At 38.7% G+C, this 24563-nt stretch overlaps 1 protein-coding gene across 3 annotated transcripts in view; it reads right to left on the reverse strand.

The window, feature by feature from the left end:
- Nucleotides 1-1407: 1407 nt before the first annotated feature.
- AUH (AU RNA binding methylglutaconyl-CoA hydratase) overlaps nucleotides 1408-24563 on the reverse strand; it is a 32627-nt gene continuing 9471 nt past the window's right edge. For 2 of the 3 annotated variants that reach the window (XM_081213845.1, XM_081213844.1), the window contains 6 exons: nucleotides 20021-20113; nucleotides 18101-18157; nucleotides 10460-10647; nucleotides 7292-7342; nucleotides 4519-4566; nucleotides 1408-3056 (listed from right to left, as the gene is read on the reverse strand). In XM_081213845.1, coding sequence (XP_081069971.1) covers nucleotides 2979-3056; nucleotides 4519-4566; nucleotides 7292-7342; nucleotides 10460-10647; nucleotides 18101-18157; nucleotides 20021-20113 — 515 coding nt within the window. In that variant the 3' untranslated portion in view covers nucleotides 1408-2978. Of the gene's footprint in view, nucleotides 3057-4518; nucleotides 4567-7291; nucleotides 7343-9908; nucleotides 10060-10459; nucleotides 10648-18100; nucleotides 18158-20020; nucleotides 20114-24563 lie in introns of those variants that run through there. The other variant, XR_014013128.1, reaches the window with a different exon arrangement.

Here is a 24563-nt window from a genome sequence, read left to right on the forward strand (position 1 = left end):
AGGTAATTTCCCCTGAGAAAAATAAATGTAATGGACAAATAATTTCCTTATATTAAAATCAATAATAATTAAAAACACAAGTGTTCTGACAATGCCCAAAAGTTTCACTTTATCTAGTCAATATTTTGACATCCTACCAGTAATCTTGATGAAATAAACAGAGACATTCCACACAGAATTTATATTATTTCTGCATCAATTAGACAGGCTCAGTCCCACTTAAGTGAATGGACTTAAGTGTGCATAACTGAGTGCAGGATCATATTAAATTACAACTTGCACATTAAGAATAGCATTTCAAATTTTTTAGAGACAAAACAAAATAAGGAGCTTTGTTTAACTGTCAGGAACTGCTCCAGTTTTTACTTTAAAAACTATAACACATGAAATGATCTTCCTAGCAGATTCATCAGCCAGCAAAATGATAAACCCACTGTACCATATATAATCAATGTTCATATAGCTATATAGTTGAAGGTTAATTTTAATGAGCTCTTGCATTTCATATTGATCAGCTTTTACCACCGTACAGCTAAAATGTAACCACATGCATGCTGTGTTACTTTAACAGCAGACAATGCCACATGATAAGTTTCTTTGAAATACTTGAAATAAGTCATATTAATAAATTAAATCTTATCCTAGAACGTAAGAATTACACAACGGGCGCAGTAGTAGTCTCACTCCAAAGGAGGCAGTGGTTTAACTGATCTGGTTAAAAAGGATAAAACTGAATCCAGAGCAAGGTCTCTTAACTAGTGTTCTGAATAAGATTAGCAACATAAAGTGCCCATGGGTTCTATTTCCCTCCTTGGGAAGCAGGTGTTACTCAGGAGCAGCTTTTATCGCCTTTATCTGCCTACGAAGGCTACACCCCTTCCTGTAGAGAGGGATTTTGACGCACCAATCTGTGCTTTCATAACCTTTAGAGCAGTCTACTGTAATGCACTTTATGCGTGGCTTGGATTGTCTTGTACGTTCATCTAGCACAAAACGCCACCAATGGCTCCTGTTGGATACAGGGTGGCAGGAACACAATTCATCCTATTCTACAGCAATTGCACTGGCTGTTAGCTTCCTGGCTCAATTCAAGCAGTGAGTTATTCCCCTTGAAATCTTCAATGCCCTGGGATGCATATTCTTTGAATACAAATTCTCCCCATGTTGACCCAGTTCCTATATACGGTCTCTAAGTCAGACCCTGCTCTAAATACGCACACACACACCCATGCTCCCAAGATTAGGGAACAACTCATCTGAAGTGATATAGTTCTTACAGCTTTTCAGAGAGGACACAAAATTGACCTGTTCCAAAGAGATGTTGAGCAGGCATTTCTAGTTCTGTGCCTGCTGCTATTGAGTAACTTTTAAAAAGGATGTCATTAGCTGAGACTTTTTATTAGCAGCAGCAGCAGAAGCATTGTTTACGAAGTGAGATACAAACAGTCCACGCTGAACCTGAAGTTCTAAATATATTTGAACTTAGGCATCTTCCTATTTAGGGTGCTAGGTGTTACATTATTATAAGACGGTCTTTAGCAGGTTTCTAATATATATTTGTAGATAAATGTTTCACCACCAGTTACTTTCAGATGCGGAGCCACTTTGGAAATAGCAGAGATCAAATATGGCAGCCCTTTCGTATTTGGACTTTTCCATGTCATGTGTGAGAATGCATATAGCGATGTTTCTGTGGGTTTTGATGACAAGGAATACATTTGTAAACATTAAATAGGGTTTAATGATATACATTTTTAAAGGAAACGTTTCGAATGAATATGCCATTCCTGTCCAATTCTCATATTTACCTGATAGTACGGGTCCTGATTATCTCAGGAAATGGGCCAACCTTCCCACCAGTTATGGTACATGAATAGGTTTAAAGATTAATGATTTGGAATGGGTCTATTCTGAGTAGGACTTAGTTGAACAGAAGCCCAAATGGAGAAATGATTTCTACAATGCTGCAAAAGAACTGCTTTTCTCAATTTTCATTTCCCCCTTAGAACATCAATTGAAATGTAGAACATCAATTGAAATGTGCTTCCACATGACACTTAGCCTTAAGCAAACCTTCTGGTGACAACTTTAGAGTAGACATGTTTACTATCAAGCTATAATGGTGGTTATGATTTTTGTGTTTGTATAAGACAGTCCTTACAAATATTTTAACATTATTCTATGAGGCTCTTTATTCTACATTGACAATACTCATGCATGCGCACTACTAGCCAAAAAGTAGCTCCAAGGTCCATTTGGCATCAGGTGTGAAAATACCACAATTCATGACCTATGTCGTGTTGCACTCAAATAGCTCTGAGAGGAAATCTAAGTTCAGTCTATTTTATTATTAAAATTGGATTAAAGCTAAACTTTAGCACAATGGCATTAATATAGCAAATCACCCTTTTACAACTATGCAACACCACAAAAAAGTTTCCAAATGGATTTCATATACCAACAGACTATATGAACAGCTGATCACCCAGTTGCTTTGCCTCATCAATTCAGCTAACTCTAATTTATACATTCAAGTAGAGAACAAGCATGGTATTTTTAGTCTAAAGAAAGTTTCATTTAGAAACTTTATGCAGTCCATTTCACATATTTGGGTGTGCAGAATTTTATTTTTTTGTTTCAACGGCAGAAGACTTGTACATCTGATGTTCTCTTTAGCTTTGTCTGCATTAGGCATTCAATATATTTATCTGATAAGGAATGCAATTCAAATATATGGAATAAAGTGCTGTATAACTCAATGACCTCGAAAATACACACAGAAGTTTTGAGAAATTGTTAAGGGTAAATATGCATCTGAATACATTATAGATCAAAGTATGGGTGGTTAACATTTACTTTCCTGGTTGCGATATTCCAGGTTCTGAGGCAAAAAAAAACCACAGCTGAAAAGTCTTTCCTGTAGTATGTGTATTTCATTTGTTTTTCTAAAGGCGTATGTGCTGCTGTTGTTGTTTTTTCTATTCTCCCTTGTAGCGAGGGGGTCTTTTTTCTTTAAAAGCAAGAAGACCTTCAATTCTGTCTTTTGTTGGAATAGTCTGGAATGAACAAAAATCATTCTCAGTGCCCACATTTAAAGTTAAGTCTCATTTTCACGCACCTTCACCCTCTAGAGCTGTCAAGTTCAATTCATAATATGCATTCAGAAAGCTAAGGAAACCTGCAGCTGTTATAAATCAATCACAATTCTCTGTAGTCACTCTTTTGCTGATTTAAACCAGTGGAAGGGCTAGCACATTGAGAGCAGTTCCCAATATGCTCTTTCTACACTAAGATTATCTTGATGAAGGAACATGCAAACACTTATTTTGCCATAAGCGTGAAGGCTGAGAAATGGCTTCCTAAATCTGGTACCTGCTGCAAAGTTAAGAACTTTCATGACTGTGAAATTTTCCAGACTTAACACAGAATGAGTTTACCTAAAAGAAGCTGATTTTGGCTCAACCCAGTACAAGCAAAAGTTAGCCTCATTACTGGGCTCAGTTTAGGGGTAAATCTGCATGCATGGTAAAGGTGACAATGCCAGACTGCTATGGAATGAAAGAAGAACTCTGGCCAAGAAACTCCAGCTCATGACTGAAGTAAGCCTGAATGTATATTCTAGGGGTGGGCTCTGGCCAAAAAATTCAGATCTGTACCTGTCACTTTAGAATGCAGCCTAAGTCACTCTGTGCTCAGTCTATATTCCCAGTCGCTCTGTGCTCTGTCTGATTCAAGTCATATTTTACATATGAAGCACCTTCTTCATTGAGATAAAAGTTCTGTTTCCCACCATGGAGAGCAAAAAACAACTATGACATTTCCCCCTTCTGACAGATGTGGGTGGAATTTGCAGGCACTCCAGAATAGATTAAACCTGCCAAATGCATCAAATTTCATGGTGTGAGAGTAGGGCTCTTGTGCCTTTGACCAGAAAGAAATTCAACTATTTTAATCTTATTCTAGTACAGAATGTTTCACCTACATACACCCTGCCAGACAGCTTGTTACTTGTCTGTGACTCTTGATTTATTTTTGGCCTCCACCCCACCTGCAAGAAAGAATAAAAACTGCCCATGCAAATTTGGTGGATGCAGCAGAGGTCCAATCTAATTTCTAGGCCCAGAAAATCCTGGTGACCATGCTAGTTGGGGAAGTAGGGTGTCCAGCAACACTTGAGGTGCACCATGTTGCCCAACCCAGCCTTAGTAACTTATGGGAATATTTACCATTCATTTTAACAGGGAGACACTAAGTGTGTGATGCATCCATTCATCATAATGCATAAACAACGTATCTATTATTCTCACAAAAATATTTCCAGATATTTCCAGATTTGAATTAACAAACATTAGCACTATCAATGGTAAAAGTAAACTTTATATTAGGCCTAGGATAATGAAAATGCAAGTCGCTGACTACTTACATTTAGAAATGGAGAAATACTTACAATCTTTGACACAGGTGGATTTTTTTTTCATTTTGGGGTTTTGTTTTTTTGCACAAATTTGAGGTACATACCTGAGCATAACAAGCTTCCTCAATTGCTAAACCGGTTAGCAGGTCCACCTATGAAACCGATACATGAAATGTAGTAAAAAGATTTTTACACCATAATCACTGCTGGTGACATTTGTTTAAAAAACAAATTCTCAGAAAAAAGTAACAAAAGTAACTATCTTGAGAAACATTTCTACAGTATCTTAGGTCCAAATTTCATGTTTACATACGAGTTTGCACATACCAGGCTTTGGCATATTTGATCATCATTGCAGGGTGATATTTTCCTTCAGCATTTTACTATGTTGAAATTGCACAAGTGGGTATGGAAAATTGGCTAATTTGAGTGGAAGCTAAACATTTGATCCTGTGTTCTGGTTATTTTTATGATCCTACATTATGTCTACTACATCCAATTTGGAGGTAAAATTGGTAAATTCAGTATTATTTTACAAAAACAGAAACTGTATTAGAAAAGCCCAGTGCCTGTCCAAGTCATGGCAAGAGCGCATGGAATCTCAGGCAACCACACAGGGTCTGTGTCCCTTTGGAGAATGGAAGACACAACAGAGACAGTCACGCTTTAAGAAATACGGCTTTATCCACATATTTACACCTTCAGTCTGCATGGAGGGGGTCCAGATCTTACATGGCCCAAAACATTGCAGGCAGTCCTTCCTTCTCCCTCGCCAAGATGGATCTCCCCCTTCTTCCCTTCTTCTTCCCAATAGCCCCTTGCCCTCTGCCAGAGCAGTTACCCTGATAACCTTTCAAATCTCCAGTCTCTGGTCACACCTTGTCTTGTAAATGACTCACAATGGTTCTCTTAACAGCCCTAGTCTGACTAGGCTACCCAGGAATTCCTTTGCAGCTTATATTTTCTCTTCATCTTACAAATAGTTCCAAATCCTAGCATTTATTAATTTTAGAGTTTAGGGGGACACCCCCCCCCCCCGTTCTATAAATAAGGTTACCAGGCATCCCCGTTTCCCGGGGACAGTCCCCAGATTTACAGCTTTCTTAGCATTCACATGTACGTAACAATAAATGTCTCCGTATTCATTGAAAGAAATCTGGTAACCTTAAAGGTAAAGGGACCCCTGACTATTAGGTCCAGTCGTGGCCGACTCTGGGGTTGCGGTGCTCATCTTGCTTTACTGGCCGAGGATGCCGGCGTACAACTTCCGGGTCATGTGGCCAGCATGACTAAGCTGCTTCTGGCAAACCAGAGCAGCGCACGGAAATGCCGTTTACCTTCCCGCCGGAGCAGTACCTATTTATCTACTTGCACTTTGACGTGCTTTCGAACTGCTAGGCTGGCAGGAGCAGGGACCGAGTAACGGGAGCTCACCCTGTTGCGGGGATTTGAACCGCAGACCTTCTGATTGGCAAGTCCTAGGTTCTGTGGTTTAACCCACAGTGCCACCCGCGTCCCTCTGGTAACCTTACTATAACAATATAATGAAAACCTGAGCCCAGCAGTCCAGTGTTTATGAACAGGTACCGCACAAAGGTAAGTGAAAGACAGTGAAATGTAATGCAGCAAGAAGCAGTCTCCATTTAGACCCAGGGATATTTAAAAAGCAGTTTAGGAAATCAATTTGTGGGTTTTGGTTTCAAGAAAATCTTACAAATAACTGTGCTGAGCACATAAAAGTGTGTTTATGCACTGCAACATGATATCCCAAAAGACTTTGGAATAGAGTTCTTTTCATAGGTACCTTTATTTTAGATTTATTAAAAACTACTTTCTGTGAAAGGTAAGATAATGCTGCTACTTGGTGTTAATTCTTTTAATTTTTTATAATAGTTTTTCTTAAATTGCCAATTTTACATTTCCAAATAAACATTTTACAAACTTTTAAAAAGCCAATGACTTCCCTTCTTCTCTTTCCTTGGTTCGTTTTACATATCATACATCCCTGCATATTTTACTATAACCATTCAAAATCAGTTTTCCACTTTTATAGCCATCAAAAATTATTTACTCTGTTGAATTTATCTTAGTGCTGCCAGCGTTTTCAGCTGTATAGTTATTTTCCATGTATTCAATAAACGTTTCCCAGTCTTCTTTAAATGTATCTTTTTCTTGCTCTCTTATTCTATATGTTAAGTCTGCAAGTTGTGCATATTCTGTCAACTTAAGTTGCCTATCCTCTTATTTGGGACCTCGCTCACTTTCCATTTGGGGGCTAACAAAACATGAGCCACAGTTGTTGCATACATAAATAACCTTTCCTGACACCCAGGAACTTCAGTCTGGGTTATCCCCAACAAAAAGGACTCTGGTTAAAACTGAAGGCTGAAGATAGCTGCATGTCAAAATTTGCCACCAATCCACAGGGTATGTGTGTGCAGGTCAGAATTAAAGCTGCTGCGAAGGTGGGCAGCGAGGAAGTGCCAAAACCTTCCATTCCAATGGACGTCAGAGACAATAAGCAACGCCCGCCAAAGAAAAATGATGGGAGAAGCAGTTTCAAAGGAAATGTTTGGCATACTTCCCTACCACTAATGCACTTGAAACAATTTCCCCACATCTGCTTTAACCAACATCAGATTGGGCTTCTGTCACATCTACTTTACCCAGTAATATAACTATAAGATTCCAGAGTTTGCTTTTTTCCTCTTTCATTCTGTGTCATGTCTATATTGCAAGCATGAGATCAGAGATCATCTTGCTTTTTAATTATCTGGAAGCTGTTCTGGAAGCCTTTTTTTTTTTGCTGAAGAGCTGGGTAAAATAAATGTTTTAAATAACTAAACTGAGATAGCAGGCACGAACATGTTCTCTTACCTCCATTCCTTGATTGATGGCCAGTTTTGCAACTCTCATTGCTACTGGTCCCTAAAATTAAAAATATATTCAATTTAAGTTTTCCACATACAAAGGAGGATTTGTAATAAAAGAAAAATAGCTTAATGGCTCACTTTAGCATTCTCAGAATCTGATAGTAGTATTGATTACTGTGAGAAGAGCCAGATTTTCACTACTCTGCTAGACGTTTGGGAAAACCCCACAGAACACAAGCACATTTTGGGGTAAGTGTTTGGGACCTCATAATTTTGGCATCCTGAGCTCAACAGTTCTACGTACTGGTTGTGTCTGCTGTTCAAGGAAGTGCTTTTTTATATCTCATGCCAGAGCACTGTATGAGGAAAATGAAACTAAATCCAAATATGATTTTCTGCCTGAAGGATAGTTTACACAAGCTCTTGAAAACATAAGAGCTGTAAGAACTGCTATCAAACATACCAATTTAACATTGCACAAACTCTTCCAATAGTGTTTCCACAACCATTATAACGTATATAGCTTAACACTCCTTCAGTAGTATTTGAAAACTTGTCTAGAGGTTGGCAATGGGATGGGACTGCACTCTTCTTTGAAAAATCAAGTTCAGTGGTACTTTGGTTCTCGAATTTAATCCGTTCCGGGAGTCCATTTGACTCCCTAAACAGTTCACCAAGGCGTGGCTTCTGATTGGCTGCAGGAGCTTCCTGCACTCAATCAGAAGCTTCAGAAGTCGCATCGGATGTTCGGCTTCTGAAAAACGTTCGCAAACCGGAACACTCACTTCTGGATTTGTGGTGTTCAGGAGCCAATTTGTTTGAGAGCCAAGCCATTCGACTACCAAGGTACCACTGTACTCAGCTTCAGAGTTTTTCTGGACTCAGCACCATTGGTGGATGCTGGTGACTGCAAATGCCTTTTACTAGCTTGGGATATGACTCTAACTAGAAAAGGGGAGGACTTTGCCTCAAATACTCATGCCCAGCTTACCTCCAAACATGACTACTGTATTGTGCTTTATGTGGGGCTACCTTTAAATACACTTCCTTTGGTATAGAATGCAGCCAGCTGAAGGCTTTTCAAGGCAAAGTGTTTGGTTCATTGGTTACCTGTTCACTTTTGAGTCCAATTTTATGTATTGGCATTGTTGGTCAAATACCTGACTGGCACCTGATAACTTACCTGTCACCATTGCAGGCACAAGAGACAGGACCTTTTGTATGGTGGCCCAGTATCTGTGTAATTCCTCCCAGAAGCTTTATGTTTGGCTCCTTCCCTATTTAAATGGACTCTGAAGGCTTTTCAATTTTGACATGTGTTTAGATAGGACAGGAAGGTAAGTTGCTGCTGTTAAAGTGTTTAATTGGTTTAATCTGGATTGTTAAACTGGACTAGTGTGTATTTTATGCTGCTAGTTAAGCTCAAACACATACTGTTTTGTATTTGAATTGCTTTTATCATACAGCTTGTGAGTTCTGAGGCTATTTACTCTGAAAAGTGGCATAAATATCCTGAAATTTAAAAAAAGAAAGTGAAAGTTTATTTAGTTTTAAAGCTAAACTCTCTACCAGCTCATAAATTACAAGTGTTTTAATCATTTCTGTTATCTTGTAACTATCTTTCTTATTCTGGTTACATTTAGTGCATAACATTCTATGAATCTCAAACGTCATTCTCACATAATTTCCCCCAATGTGTTCTTTCCATACATGATCTGAGCTACTCTTTGATCAAGTGGGCATGTTCCATGCCGTAACCTCCTATTTTCAGTTACTTTCAGCGTTCATAATACCTTAGCATGGTGCACTGCATGCCTTTTTAGATTGCACAAGTTTGCCGCGATAGCAAAGTTTCATTAAACACTATCAGATAGGAAGGAGCATAAAGCAAGCCACAGATTTGGAAAGTACTTCCTACAACCAGCATTAGCTGGACTCAAGTGTAACTGCTTGTCTCAGTGGGACAAAAGCTGTTAGATGTACTCATTACAGATCCAGGCTATTCTACAAATGCTTTTGAGTACACTGGTTGATTGATACAGTTGGACAAATACAGCAAACAATGGCTTGGTTTGCACATCATGGTAAGCCAAACTATGGTCTATCACAACACACAAACTTACAGGCTCCCAGGGAGAAGCTTGCAGCCACTTTGCTCGTCCAATTTTTACTTCCATGACATGCTGAGTGGTTTGGTTTAGCATGCTGTTTTTAACCTCAGCTTGTGGTTAAGCTCTCTCCTCGATAACCACAAGCTATAGATCAAAACAGGTTATGACCGTATTGGACAAACAGAAGAAACTGGAAAATGTCGGTATACTATCAAATGAACCCTTTACTTTGCTTTCAGCATTGGCAAAGCATTACTAAGGTGACGTAAAGAGCAACTACCATTATCTGAATTGTGAATGGGATGTATCTGGTGGAAAACAACTGGTAGATATAGCAAAATTGATAATGCAGAGGAATCCTTAAATGTGCTCTCTTGAGTCATGTGAATTATAGTAGAATTTTCAACCACAATGCCATTCTGTACAGCAAGACCAGAAAGTAACGAAATAGACAATTCATTATAAATATGTATAAAATACATTTTTTAAAGAATATGTAAAGCTACATACCTAAACACATTTACATGCATGCAAATCCCATCAGTTAATGGAATTTGCTTGTGTTTAGAATTTGAGCCTCCAATTACAAAGTGCCTGTTCAATACTTTTTGTTCATGCAGAGAATCTGTAGATTTTAGTTTGGAAAACTGAATAGGAAATTCTAGAGACAAAGAAATAACAAAAAATTGCCATAGTGAGAATTCTACTGACAGCCTCATAGAAACAAACACGGCTAGGCATGGATAACATGCATGGAAGGTTTAAACATAACAGTAATCTTTAAAATTTAGCCTTAAACTTTGTAAGAGTTACAACAAACAAAAATACATATGGATTTAAAACGCAGGTATAATAATGGCAGAAGGAGGAAATGCTTAAGAAAGTTCTCAAGTAGTACCATGAGGAACTGATAAATCTGGGCTTCTATTTGTTTAATAATTATGGTATTTAATTATAGTTTGTAGCAATCACGTTTTTAGCTTTCCCCCAGTTCTTTTCTCCACTCCACTTCAATGAAAAGTAATTGCTTATTTAAACAACTCTCTCAATTTGGATTGTACCTGAGGTAAGAATTCTTTTGCCAGAGCTAACGCCTTTCTATAAGCAGCATCTCCTGCGTCATTCTGTTCCACGGCGTGACCGACTAATCCTATTGATTTTGCTTCTTCACCATCAACTACACGTGCAGAAAAGATAAGTTCTTTTGCCAAAGATACTCCAATTGTGCGTGGTAGCCTTTGCGTCCCTCCTGTGGTTTAGGAAAAACAAGAGAGGAAGTGCAAACGTTGATTCTGCAGTAATTTAGCTTAACCAAGTATTGCCACTAACAAACATTTATACCCCACATCGGCCACTATAAGGGTTATCAGAATGGCGTACAATAATTAAAAGGAACCCAGCTACACATTACACTTAACTGGCCAAACTTCATCTGTCCACTTAAACCAGCCAACAGGTACCTGCTCTCAGATTTCCAAAAATACTTAAAATATACAAAAATCTGTGAAACAGGCGCAGCTTGCAGTCTAGACTATTGTTACCTATACAGGAACAAGAAGCTGAAAATCATGTTGTTCTGTCAAAATGGTAAATGAGCCTTTATATTAGTGGAAACAAAATATATTTGCAATGGAAGGAGGCCTCCCTAGAACGGTATGCATAATAATTCTTGAAATTTCCAAGGGGAGGAATTTTAAGTACAGAAATCATTGGTGATGTTGCAGGTCATTTGAACCTGGTTCAAAAGCAAACTTCACAGGTTCAGAAGACCTGCCTCATGGTCTGAGTACACACAGGATATGCTTGATCTCTTCAAGGATTCTGTCTATGCTCTCAGTCTGAACAAACGAAGAAGTATCCAACAAAATGGGCAAGATGCCCCTATGACACCAACCAGAAGCAAATCAGCATTCAAAGAGAAACTCAAGCCAATGGAATCTTTAGCCACAAAATCTCCTAGCCTCATTCTTGAATCTCCCTATATGTGTGGAATGGCAATGCCCAGCTCTTCTATCAGGTCACAACTACCTAGCAACCAACATCCTAGCACAGATTTTTTTTTAAAGAAAGCAAACAAAATACAAAGATACTGATGTGGTACCAGAATAAATACCTATGGATTAATTCAACTATTCACTTTTAATACATTAAGCAGCTCTCTCATCAATAATTAAGAGAAACACAGAAGCTGGTATTTGGCCCAACAGATACAGGTGCAAATTCTAGTTATTATTAAGCAACAGGCCCGTAAGCCTTCTAAAGAGTCATATCAGCTACAATCAAGCACAATCTGATAGTGTATCTGCTGCATGATCTGTAGTGATAATGTACAAAAAGTGTGTACTTCCTGCCAACCGCAATCAGAAAAAGGAAGTTACACCCAGTATATAAAGTAACTACTTAGAATAGACAAGCCATCAAGATATTGCAGATGAGTACTGTTAATTTTTTAATAGTGCGACATTACTGAATGGAATAGGAAGGCTATATTTCTTTAAAACAATGCTACTTTATTTTTAAACCTAAAAGTGCAAGTTTCCAATTGTGGCAAACATTTCTATTGCCCCAGCATGACAATTACGTTTCCACTAATTCTTAACCCACTAAATAGTCAATTAGGATAAGTCAGTATGGAAATAAAAGAAGCAGTGGACATTCAAATCCTCTGCACCATTGCCATTTAGAGGTTGGGGGATTATTACTGTTTAGTTCCATCTCAAGAAACAATGGAGGTGGAGAATAATCTTTTAACTGTAACTGACTCAGCAATTAGTCAAATATTTACTCCAACATCCCTCAACATTCTCACCATTTTAAACGTCTTTCCTTCCTCCCAGAACAGCACAGGTTGGGGAAACAGGACCCAAAAACCCCATAATATTCACTTGTGGCTTGGAAACTGGTACCAAGCAGGCTGCAAACTCCTCTCTTCTTTTCATTCCTTTTTTTCCTGCAGAGCAGAAAGCACTTTTGCAGACTAGGACAGTCCCACATTCTTCCAGTTCATGTAGCACCTCCATGGCAGTTCTCAGGTGGGAGTTCTGATGGACGCACTCCCAGCCCAGATTGTGGCAAATCCTTTAGTAAGGTTTGCAATCTTGCAGTCACTGTAGAGTTCGTACTGACACTGGAAAGTCCTAGAGTAGGCAGATTACAGATTTTTAGGGCAGGGTGGCTAACCTGTGTGGCTAACCTGTGTCCCTCCAGCTGTTGCTGAACCACAATCCTATCACTCCTGAGTATTGGCCATGCTGGCTGGGGCGACAAGTGTTGTAATTCAGCAACAAATGGAAAGCCACTGGTTAACCACTCCCCAGCCACTCTGGTCTAAGGGAAGCCTTACGCTTTTGTGTATGTAGGAAGATACTGGCATCTGGGCACTCAACTCTTTCACAAGTCTGGACTCCACCATGCTAATTTTCACCAAATACGTATATGAACAGTTTTTAAGCACCTCAAATTATTCTCCATGAAAGTAAACCTAAATCTAACCCTGACCAGAAGTTAAGGCACATTAAGGAGAAAAGCACAGTAGGGCATACAACTAAAGACAGCTATTCAAAAATAAATCAAAAGTTAAAGCAGTACAGTAGTACCTCGGGTTACATATGCTTCAGGTTACAGACTCCACCAACCCAGAAATAGGGCTTCAGGTTAACAACTTTGCTTCAGGATGAGAACAGAAATCGTGCTCCGGTGGCACGGCAGCAGCAGGAGACCCCATTAGCTAAAGTGGTGCTTTAGGTTAAGAACAGTTTCAGGTTAAGTACGGACCTCTGGAATGAATTAAGTACTTAACCTGAGGTACCATTGTACAAGTTATAATTCAAGTAAAGAGTACAACTAAGAGATTCGTAGCTACGGAATAAACAACATATTGTATTTCTTCTACTCATAGTACCAGTATGTCATAGTTGCGATGCCCCCTAGCCTCAGCACCCAAAGCAGCGGAACCAGTACTGCTGCTCTAAATCCACCTCTGATATGTACCATGCTAATTAATACAATGAGTGGTGAGGAACTCAAGGCAATTCCACAAGGTAGGTTGTGTTCAATACAGTATTGTGTTCAATATAGTATTTTGTTCAATACAGTGGTGCCTCGCAAGACGAAATTAATCCGTTCTGCGAGTCTCTTCGTCTTGTGGTTTTTTCGTCTTGCGAAGCACGGCTATTAGCGGCTTAGCGGCTATTAACGGCTTAGCGGCTATTAACGGCTTAGCGGCTTTAAGAAAAAGGAAACAAACTCGCAAGAACTCGCAAGACGTTTCGTCTTACGAAGCAAGCCCATAGGGAAATTCGTCTTGCAGAACGACTCAAAAAACGGAAAACTCTTTCGTCTTGCACGTTTTTCATCTTGCGAGGTACCACTGTACAGTATTGTGTAATTTATGGCTTTCCAACCACTCTTAATACTGCATCTATACATTTAAAAAAGCATCAAGAACACTTTCCCAAGATAAATATAGTGAGAGTATAAATCTTATGCATCACTAACAATAATTTTGCTCTAATCAAGCAGCTAGCTGCTTTTCATAAGCTGCCATAAGAATGATTCTTTCAGAGGACTCAAATACCCTATGTAGAGTATACAAAGATGGAATATAATCAGCTAACAAGACGACTATTTCCAGACATGTAGCAATGATGGACTGCAATTAGTAACAGGCCAATGGTTAAATTATTTCCAGGGCACTTGGTGTTATGTTCATGAAATAAGAAGTGGCCTTGCTGCCAGTGCATCATTATTTCTATGACTGTGTGTTTTGACCACCAAATAAATCTCATAGTTTGGACCAGCGCCCCAAACCAGTGACCTATTTTCAATGGGGTGGGAAAAGAACGGAAAATCGTCCTATGAGAGTAGATTAGCTGAAAGTCTTCATGTAGCAGAATACTAGCATCCTGTAAGCAGCTGTTGAACCACACACACACACACACACACACACACACACACAAGCTTTCTATTCTGATTTTTCACTTAGAAAAAGCTATTTTATACTATTTTCACATTCCAATACATAGCCTCAAAAATCAATGATTTAAATTTTCACTTTTAGGGATAATAACATGTTTAAAATATTTTTCTATAATCCAATTTTGGAGTCAAACTAAACCCATTTTTTAAAAAAAGCACAAAAATTGCTTTACTTTATTAAACTGAGAAAAAGTTTTAGAAAAAATAATAATTAAGTCCACTGTTCTCAAGACATCTGTGGGAATAGCATGGTGAATAATATGAACACAGGCATCCGTCCATAATGACAGATCTGCGAACATTAAGGAATAACATATCATTTAAGAGATGCTGCTGATATAATTCAACCAGAAACAAGTCCGACTAGCTGGTCTTACTTTACTCAAGAAGTTGACATTTACTAGTATACAGATAAGCAACACAGCAGTTTGAAAAATGTTTCACTTTACTTTTTACACACAAATGTGTACAAATAAACCCTTATTCAGAGGTAGGGGTTAATCTAACAAAAGCTTCATAATCAGGATGTCACAAATATTACCTTGGCTTGCCAGCAAGCCTCCAAATGTGGTTTCCACCAATTGCTTCCCATCATCCCCACCCCCGCCATCATCAGCCATGTCCATAGGCTTGGGTGGGGTTGGGGCTTGCTTTCATTTGGGAGGTAGAAAAGACTATAAATAGGAACGAATCATTGTTTCTTACTCCCCCCCCCCCAAATCTCAGCAAATGCACATTAAGAGCTTGCCTTTCTCCCAAATCCTCCTGCATGCACAGAGGCTAAATTCTTTCACATTTGGTTTAAGAGTAGTACAGTGGTGCCTCGCAAGACGAAATTAATTCGTTCCGCAAGTTTTTTCTACTTGCGAGTTTTTCGTCTTGCGAAGCACGGTTTCCCATAGGAATGCATTGAAAATCAATCAATGCGTTCCTATGGAGACCGTCCGGGGACAGAGGGGAAGCGCCGCTCTGTCCCCTCTTTTGAAGCAAGGGGCTGCGGGGAGAAGTGATCTCCCCGCAGCCCCTTGCTTCAAAAGAGGTCCGGGGACAGCAGGAAGCGCTTCCCGCTGTCCCCGGACCTGGGGCTGCGGGGAGAAGATCGCTTCTCCCCGCAGCCCCTTGCTTCAAAAGAGGTCCGGGGACAGCGGGGAAGAAGCGCTGCGCTTCCCGCTGTCCCCGGACCTGGGGCTGTGGGGAGAAGATCGCTTCTTCCCCGCTGTCCCCGGACCTCTTTTGAAGCAAGGGGCTGTGGGGAGATCGCTTCTCCCTGCCGCCCCTTGCTTCAAAAGAGGTCCGGGGACAGCGGGAAGCGATTCCCGCTGTCCCCAGACCTGGGGCTGCGGGGAGAAGATCGCTTCTCCCCGCCGCCCCTTGCTTCAAAAGAGGTCCGGGGACAGCGGGGAAGACCCGCTGTCCCCGGAGCTTGCAGGGCAAGCTTCGTTTTGCGAAGCAAGCCCATAGGGAAATTCGTCTTGCGAGGCAACTCAAAAATGAAAAAACCTTTCGTTTTGCGAGTTTTGCGTTTCACGAGGCGTTCGTCTTGCGGGGCACCACTGTACATGAAGACTTCTGCTGTATCTTACCTACTCTAACCACAGTGCAAGCAAGAGTTTGGAAAATGAAATAGAGTGGTGCCTCGCAAGATGAAAAGAATCCGTTCTGTGATTCTCTTCGTCTAGCATTTTTTTCGTCTTGCGAAGCAAGCCCATTGACGGATTAGCGGATTAGCGCTATTAGCGTCTTATCTGCTGATCGGATCAGCTGATAAGCGGACTGGCGGCTAAGAAAAAGGGGGGAGGGGAAAAAACCCGCAGGAACTCGCAAGACATTGTCGTCTTGCAAAGCAAGCCCATAGGAAATTCGTTTTGCGAAGCACCTCCAAAACGGAAAACTCTTTCATCTAGCGAGTTTTCCGTCTTGCGAGGCATTCGTCTTGCGGGGCTCCACTGTACCGTATATACTGCCAGATGTCCTTCTTGCCAGAAGGCCAGAGGCATTTACAAATTAATAGTCTCTCACTTACAAAGTACAACTCATATCTAAAAGCTTTTCTAGATAATGTATTTAAAATATTTATATACCACTTTTCTATAAATATATATATATATATATACAAAGTGGTTTACAACTTCAGCATATATTGACCCTAGTTCACACATACCAAGTGACAGATCAAAATACTATGCATTAGATTAGGCTTTGAAAACCAATATTTTAATATTGTTCTCCAATATTCATATTGTGTCTCTGATGCATCATCTCTAGAAATATTTATCAAGTGAATCAAAAAGAGATTCATTTGAATTAAGTCTTATTTTAACTACTTCTTTAAAAAAAGGATGTACAAACCACAGTTCTCTGTAATTTACAGAAGCAGAACTAATCCACCTGTTTCTATTAAAAATGTGCATACTTAGTTTAATTACTTGGAAACCAGGGTGGCTGTTCAAACATCTGCTTTCTACACTATTAACAATTTCCCTGGAGGCTATTTATTTAAAAAGAAACATAAAATAATTATTACCTAATATTTTAAATTCAAACAAAACCAAATATTCAGCAGACTGGCAAAGCTGAGAAACAACATTTTATTGCAAAAATAAGCCCTTATATAAATCTCATATTCTGATGCCAGAATCTACAGTTAGTTGGATCTTGCACAGAAATATGCAAACTTCAATTTGATAATACAGATTTTTGTTATTATCTGAAAATGAAAAATTAAGATCTCAAATTCTTCATCGGTCAGGTTGATAAATGTAAAATGCCACACACTTCAGTTGTAGTAGGGAGAAGAGAAATGTTTCCAATTTTTTCTACGTACATATATATATACACACACACACAACAGAAGCACGCTCTCTCTCTCTCTTACATTTAGCCAATAAAACTAAACAGGTTTATAACTGACTTAATGCTTCTTCAAACTGTAGTAAGATGACAATAGTCAGTGATTCTATAAAGCAGCTGGTACCACACCTTTAATATTGACAACAACTAGCCACCAGTAATGGACATCTATGCAGCCAAAGGGAATAATAATCAGAAAAACACAGAACCCTGGTAAGTGCTTACATGCCCAGGATTCCACTGATCATCTCTCTCTAGTGAATTTCCATTCTTCACTTCAAAAACTAGTTCTCCTTCCCCCTAAAACTGATTTAAATATAAAGAATTTTCATCTACAACATCTTATGGGAGCAGGTGGCGCTGTGGTCTAAACCACTGAGCCTCTGGGGCTTGCCAATCGGAAGGTTGGCGGTTCGAATCCAAGCAACAGGGATGTTAAAAAAATGTGTGATAAAAACTTAACCTATCCTGGGGCCGAACAGCACGTCCTAAGCATCACTCTCTGGAAATGACCATCTGAGTAGGACCCGGACCACCACAAAGCAGTGCCACCCAGCCCTAACTCAGCCAACTGCTCCAGAAATATACCCTGGTTGTATCAAAAGCTGCTGAGAGGCAGAGGAAAATTAACAGGGACACATATTCCCTGTCTTTCTCCTAACATAGGTCATCCTACGAGGCGACCAGTTAGTTTCTGTGTAAAATATAAGCTGCTTTCTAAAACCTTGCTTAAACACCCCAGAGATAGTTTTGATGTGTTTCAAAGGATATTAAAAGAAATACATTTTAATTTTTAAAAGGTTTAATTTACCAACAAAACCAAAGACACATATAACAACCGAAGCTTATTATATTACTATGAGAAGATTTCATACCTGCACCAGGAATGATAGCTAACTTCGTTTCAACAAGACCCATTTTTGCAGAAGTAGCTTAAAACAAACAAATAAACAGACCAATGTTAGTTCTTATAAAATTTGCATGTGGCTTTAGAAAAAAGAAGCCCATATGAAATAAGCGGTTGATGCACTGAATCTGCTTTTTAAAAAAAAAGTATTTAAAGAAGCATTTATATATTTTTATGTATAAAAAATTACAGCGAAGGCACCTGCCTGATATCAATAGGCAGGAACTTCCTAATATGCATACATTACACCACGCTGAATAAATATGCTTGTAAGTTGGAACCGTCATGTGAAATACACCTTTTCTTTTCTTTTTAAACATCAGTGATGTTTCTGTGTGAAAGATGGAGGGCTGCAGAACCAACAGACAGGATGTATTTTGTTCATTAGTCCAGGCTTCTTCAATACAATAACACAGAAAGAGTGCAATCCCATATATACATACAACTACTCAGGATTGTTTGGACTAGAGGACAATATGCATAGCAAGCTAGAAGGCAGACCTGCTTGACAAGTGAACCAAGTGAAACACATATGACACGGGCAGGATGCAGAAGACTAGCTAACAGGACAGTAATAATCTCCATCATAAGAGAGAAGCATGGTTATGTATTTTGTATCCTATTCAGGATCTGTTAAGAGAAGAGTGTTTGCCATAATCTTTTAGCAGCCAGTGTGACATGTTAAAAGTAGGTTAACTTTAAATCCCCACCCAGCTGTAATGATGACTAGGTAGCCTTGAGCAACACATTGCTTCTCAACCTAATCTACTTTCACATTATAGTTGTGAGAAGCGGAGGGGAAGAAATCTCTTTAATAAATAAAAGTGTGTGTGAATAAAATGGGACAATCCCACTTATTCTGTGCTCCTTGAGAGGAAGAGTGGGATCCAGATGTGATTCTGGTAATTCTATTATTCTTGAATAGTATAAAAAGGGCAGGATCAGTGATTATATTTTAAAAAGTCAAGGGATACGCCTTAATGATTACATTTGTAGTCTTCCCTAATCTGCAAGTTTAGAGCAGTTTATAGAACTGTCTAAGAACCAAGTATCTCTAATTGTTATCAAAGGACTTACAATCAACTAATTATAAAAGGAAACAAAAGAAGGCAAAACAATGAAAGGAGTACAGGTAACTCACAACTTACACTTATTTAACATATGCACTTGCAGTTTTATGTGCGTTGCCAAAAAAGTATATATATTTTAATGATGAAAAAATGGTATGCCAGGGGGATGAAGGGACCATTTTTAGCTGGTGAAGCAGGAACAGCTGGCAATGTTGGTGCTGTTTTCAGTGTTCTTTCTCCTCTCAAGAATTACAGGGAAACACTAAGAGCACTTTCAGCTTAATCTTGTGCATGCCTACTCAGAAACAAGCCCCAAAGTAGTTCAATGGAACTTATTCCATGTACAGGACTGCAGTCTCATTGGGTTTCCCCCCACAACTAAGTAATATGTGGCAATTCAGGTAGACAACTGCCTGGGAAAGGCTTTCCAGCCAGTATCTTATGCTGAAATGCTATAACCTCTTATATGGGAATTAGTCCAATTGAATTCAGTGGGACTTATTCCCATATAGACATATACAGGATTGCATCATTAAGCCTGCCCCCTAATCCTCTAACTAGCTTGTTACCTACAGTGCCAAAGTTACCAACCACAGTGAGTTTATCTACTCCAGATGCTCTCCAAAGAGTAAGAACCTAATCAAAGTGCAACTTTTACCAAAGCGAGAGAAAAACGCTAAGCTTAAGAACTGTGTCATCTTAATTTTCAAAATTACGTAAAATTAATTCAGCATTGAAAAAACAAGCTCTCCTTGGTAACAATTAAACAAACCTCCTACAATATTGAGTGTTAACTGTAAAAAAAGAGAAAGCCTTACCTGCCACTCTTATGTCACAGGCTAAAGCTAATTCTAGGCCGCCACCTAATGCAATGCCATCTATTGCAGCAATAGTTGGTACTGGAAGGTTAGCTGAAAGGTAAAACAACAATTAACAAAACAAAGATATGGAATTATTTGCATAATGCACTTCATTCATCCCCCAAGGCAATTTTTTCGTAACACAAAGTTGATTCAGTGAAAAAATGTTTCTGTAGGCAAATTATGCAGCCTGTTTTTTCTATACAGTATCTCAATTGTAATCTAAACTCTGACCACAAAGACATTCAGAATGCTAACAGCAACGCAACACTGAATGGTAGGATGATTTCAAACTTCAAGGTAAGTGAACGTGCAGTATTCAGTTGACTCTGCTTTTCACCATAATAAGCAACAGCTGCAACTACAGAAGGATGATCAGTTTGTTTCCAGTCTGTGGCAGTTTCGCACATGTTCATTCATAAGTTCATCGCATCCCATTTCAGCATCAAACTGCCTTTGTTTAAAAACTACACAAAATTTGCATTATTTCATGATACACATCTTGACACTTTTTAAAGAAAAGAACTGTATCATAAAGTTCGGAGATATGTAAAAACCAAAGGAAAAAAATGTTCCAATCTGCCATATATCCAGGAAGAGTAAATCATGTCAGCTCACTTCAAAATCCAGAACAAACAAAATCCTTGAGCATTCCTATGAAACAGTTGCTGGATCTGTTAGTACACTGGTGAGGATGTAACTGAGAAGTTGCCTACTTGTAACATAGGAGAGGCTACATAGCCAAATCCCAAGGTTTGCAAAAATAGTTTGTTAATAATGGTCTCTTAAAAATCGAAGTTGGTAAAGCCAGCTACTATTGATTTTATATTGTTACTGGAAAAACCATGACTTTGAGCTGAAAAGAATAACTTCCTTTGCGATTTAATTTCACAAAAACTTGGCTTTGCTCCTTTAGGTGGGGAAGATGACAAAACTTAGCTTGTTCAGTAAACTTACAATACATAATAATTTATTTAAAAAAGATAAAATGCAATTATATTTTAAATTAGAAGCAGCAGTAAATCAAAGTCGTGTCTGGAAAACAGCCCAATGTTCCATAACAGATTTCAATCTGTTAAGTATTTTACAGTGTTACTCCTCATTGATAGAAATATTTCACAAAAAGTAGTATATTCGCAATCCAATACTACTAACCTTATTTTTTAAGTTAGACAGACACACACGCGCACACACACACACAGACTATTAACAAAGGAATGTTTCTACAGTCACAGCTAGCTGCCTTTACACCTTCAACCACATCCTGTGCATCAGCAGGAGAGGTTAAAACTGAGCCAAATAATCAGGAAATTGAAATCTCAAACTGACACTACAGCAAATTTTGCCCTCTGGTTGGGCACAATCATTTAGAGCAGTGATGGCCAAACTTGGCCCTCCAGCTGCTTTGGGACTACAACTCCCATCATCCCTTCATGCGAGCAGCAGAGGTGGTGGCGGAGCGACCAGCGGCCCAAAAGGAGCCCTTTCGGGCTGCTCCTTCCTCCTCCACCTTTGCTGCTGTCGGCAGCAGTGGAACAAGCAGCCCAAAAAAAGCCCTTTTGGGCTGCTTGTTCTTCCTCCGCTGCTGCTGCCACCACCAGGTTTGTGGTGTGGTGAACTGGCTTATACTCAAGTCAATAGCTTTTTCCATTTTTTTCTGCTAAAATTAGGTGCCTCGGTTTATATTCGGGTTAGCTTACACTCGTGTATATATGGCAATCTCCAGTATGTCCTTCTATGCCCTTCCTATAGAGTTTATATCAAGAGATAAGTGTGTCCCACAGGTTTTCTCTATTTCACTAGTTTTCCATTAAACCCACTACATTAATGCCATTCTCTAAGACCAAGCATTTGCCTTGGCAGCTTCTAGAATTTTGATCTGTGCTGCTTTGGCCCGCTTGAATTGCTGTCCTGTGTCCCTGCATTTACAATGCCTAGTTCTCCACCATCCCCATTTATTTTTCATCATTTTTAACATCCCTAATATTTTAAGGTGTCGATAATTTTCCTTTAAAACCCACATCAAAGTTGATCATGGGTGGTGTTTTGACTTATTTATACTAACTGCGGGACTGATCTGAAGAATTATTCTTCCAGAGGTTCAAATAAACATTGTTTCCTCACTGTATTTTGTAAACAGAATGATCTATTAATGTTCCGTTTTACCAAGTACTTTTAACATTAAGTGCAGACCTGCATCAGTAATGGAAATCTCAATGCAGAAAATGAAAGTGGACAATTAGTCTTGGTGTTCCTGTGCGGCAAAGAACACATCTCTAATTTTAGAGTAAAAAGCAATACCAAAAATAGCAGGCTTTGATGTTTTCCCCCAGTCTCAGTGTCCAGGATCTATAGTTTCCAGCTCAGTACAAAATGCTTATTTTTATAGCAAAGTGATGTTTAGCAAAACACCAGTACTTTAACAAGAAATAAAATCAAGTAGCAATGCAGGGAAAACACAACACAGCAAACAATTGTAAGATATTGATTGTTGGAAAATGCTTGGATCTTATGTATTCAAAGGCTGCATTCTGACAATCATATATTGACTTAACAAGCCTAGGTATGAATTAGCCTTCTTGCTGTACACACAGCCCATTCTCCTTTCACACAAGTGAGTAGAACAAGCCAAGATGTTTTCTGGAGTTTTCCATTTTGTCTGAATTAGAAAACAATGTTAACAGCTTCAGATCAAGAATAGTAAATGATAGTTTGAAGTTGGCTTAATGTTCTGGTTTGTTCCAAAACAGGAAAGTATAGTTTATTGCTTGCTTGCTCCTCTATCAAGCAAAGAAGTTTACAGCCAAAAGCCTCACTCTTATCTCCAGTTATTAAGGAGACATGGTTATCCAAACTCACCCAGTAACTTCCATCATTTATGATCAGTAGAATAGTGAATGCAGACTCAATTTTTTTTAAAAAAAGACATACGAAATCTAACAGCTTACTTTTAATAGCAATTAAACAACAAATACACAATCTAGAGAAGTGATGCACGGACAAGAATCAACTCTGTTGGAGAAAATACATCGTAAAAAGACAACATCTTACTGCAACATTTGAAGTATCTTTCCAACAGGAGTGGTATAATTTAGAGTACTAGTGACTAACAATCCTTCATCAAAACCAAAGCTTGTCAGTATACTTTTTAGTACAGTTTAAGGCATAAAGTATTATTATTATTATTATTATTATTATTATTATTATTATTATTATTATTATTATTATTAAAATTTATATACCACCCTATAGCTGCAGTTCTCAGGGATGTTCACAAGATAAAATTACAATATAAAAAGACAAAATACATAATCAAAAATAAACAGAAACTGCCAAAGAACCCCCCCAAAATACATAAAAACTATTTTTTAAAAAATAATAATTAAAAAACACAATTAAAAAGCAGTTTAAAAGAATGTATACTGTTACCAAGGTTTTCTGGTTTGCTGTCATTTTAAATACACTTCTTAACACTTCATCTTTTAAGCCTTGCTTTGTAAGCAACTGCAAAGCAAGTACTTATGCAGCAGAACAGAGGAAGTGAACAGTGAACTAGCTATCAAACAGGAGGTGAATTTACCTTTGTTACCTATGGGGCTGTAAGAACTCCAGAAATATGCTAATATATCTACACACAGTCAGCATAAGTATACGCTTTTGTATGGTCACAGAATAGTCCTGGTGAGAATACTGACAAGAAAGTATTGTCTCTTCAAGTAAGATAATCGCCAGTCAGTAGAATTAGTAAAGCTTTGTGACTACATCCAGAGTTTGCACACGAAACCCTGAAAGAAAGCCTAGGATGCTGACCCAGGATCTCTCTTCAATTTTAAAAATGGAACCTGCCTATACTTTTCTGCTATGACCTAATTATCTTTTGGTGGGAAACTCAAGAGTATCACAGATTATATTCTATTCCTTTGTCTCAGTCAGCCTTCCTTTTCTACCTACTCTATTTCATTCCCTTGTTTGTCCTCTGTATCTGTTATTTTCTCTGGTTTAGTTAGAAACCTAAAGGCAAGACATGGCCTTGTGTTTCCCTTTCAAGCCACATCTCCTTTTCAGCATTTAGAAATTAAACTGTAGTTTTGCAGGACACAACTTGCCTGTATAGCTCTCATCTGAATGTCTACTGACTTTGCATATGTGCCTCCTAATTCTCAATTGCTGTTACTTCAGGTGAAGTACCAAATTACATTATAAACTGGATCCTTTGTTTATTCTCTTAACCTTCTGTCCTACACCTCCCTGTGGCCCAAACCCAGAATCATTTACATTTCGAATTTGCCCCTTAGCATCTAGATCTCCCTCATCTCCTGCCAGATTCTTAGCACTTTCCTTTCTCCTTATATGACAACAGTAGTTTTCCCCCTGTGTTTATATGCCTTCTTTCTTTTCTGCCTAACTAAACTTATAAGCTGTTCTTTCAGGCACCATCTTGTGTGTGGCTCTCGTCTGTATTTGTACTCACTTTGAATGTACTCACTGCTACATGCATATA

This window comes from Podarcis bocagei (genome assembly GCF_964188305.1).
Source record: "Podarcis bocagei genome assembly, chromosome: 11".
NCBI lineage: Eukaryota > Metazoa > Chordata > Lepidosauria > Squamata > Lacertidae > Podarcis > Podarcis bocagei.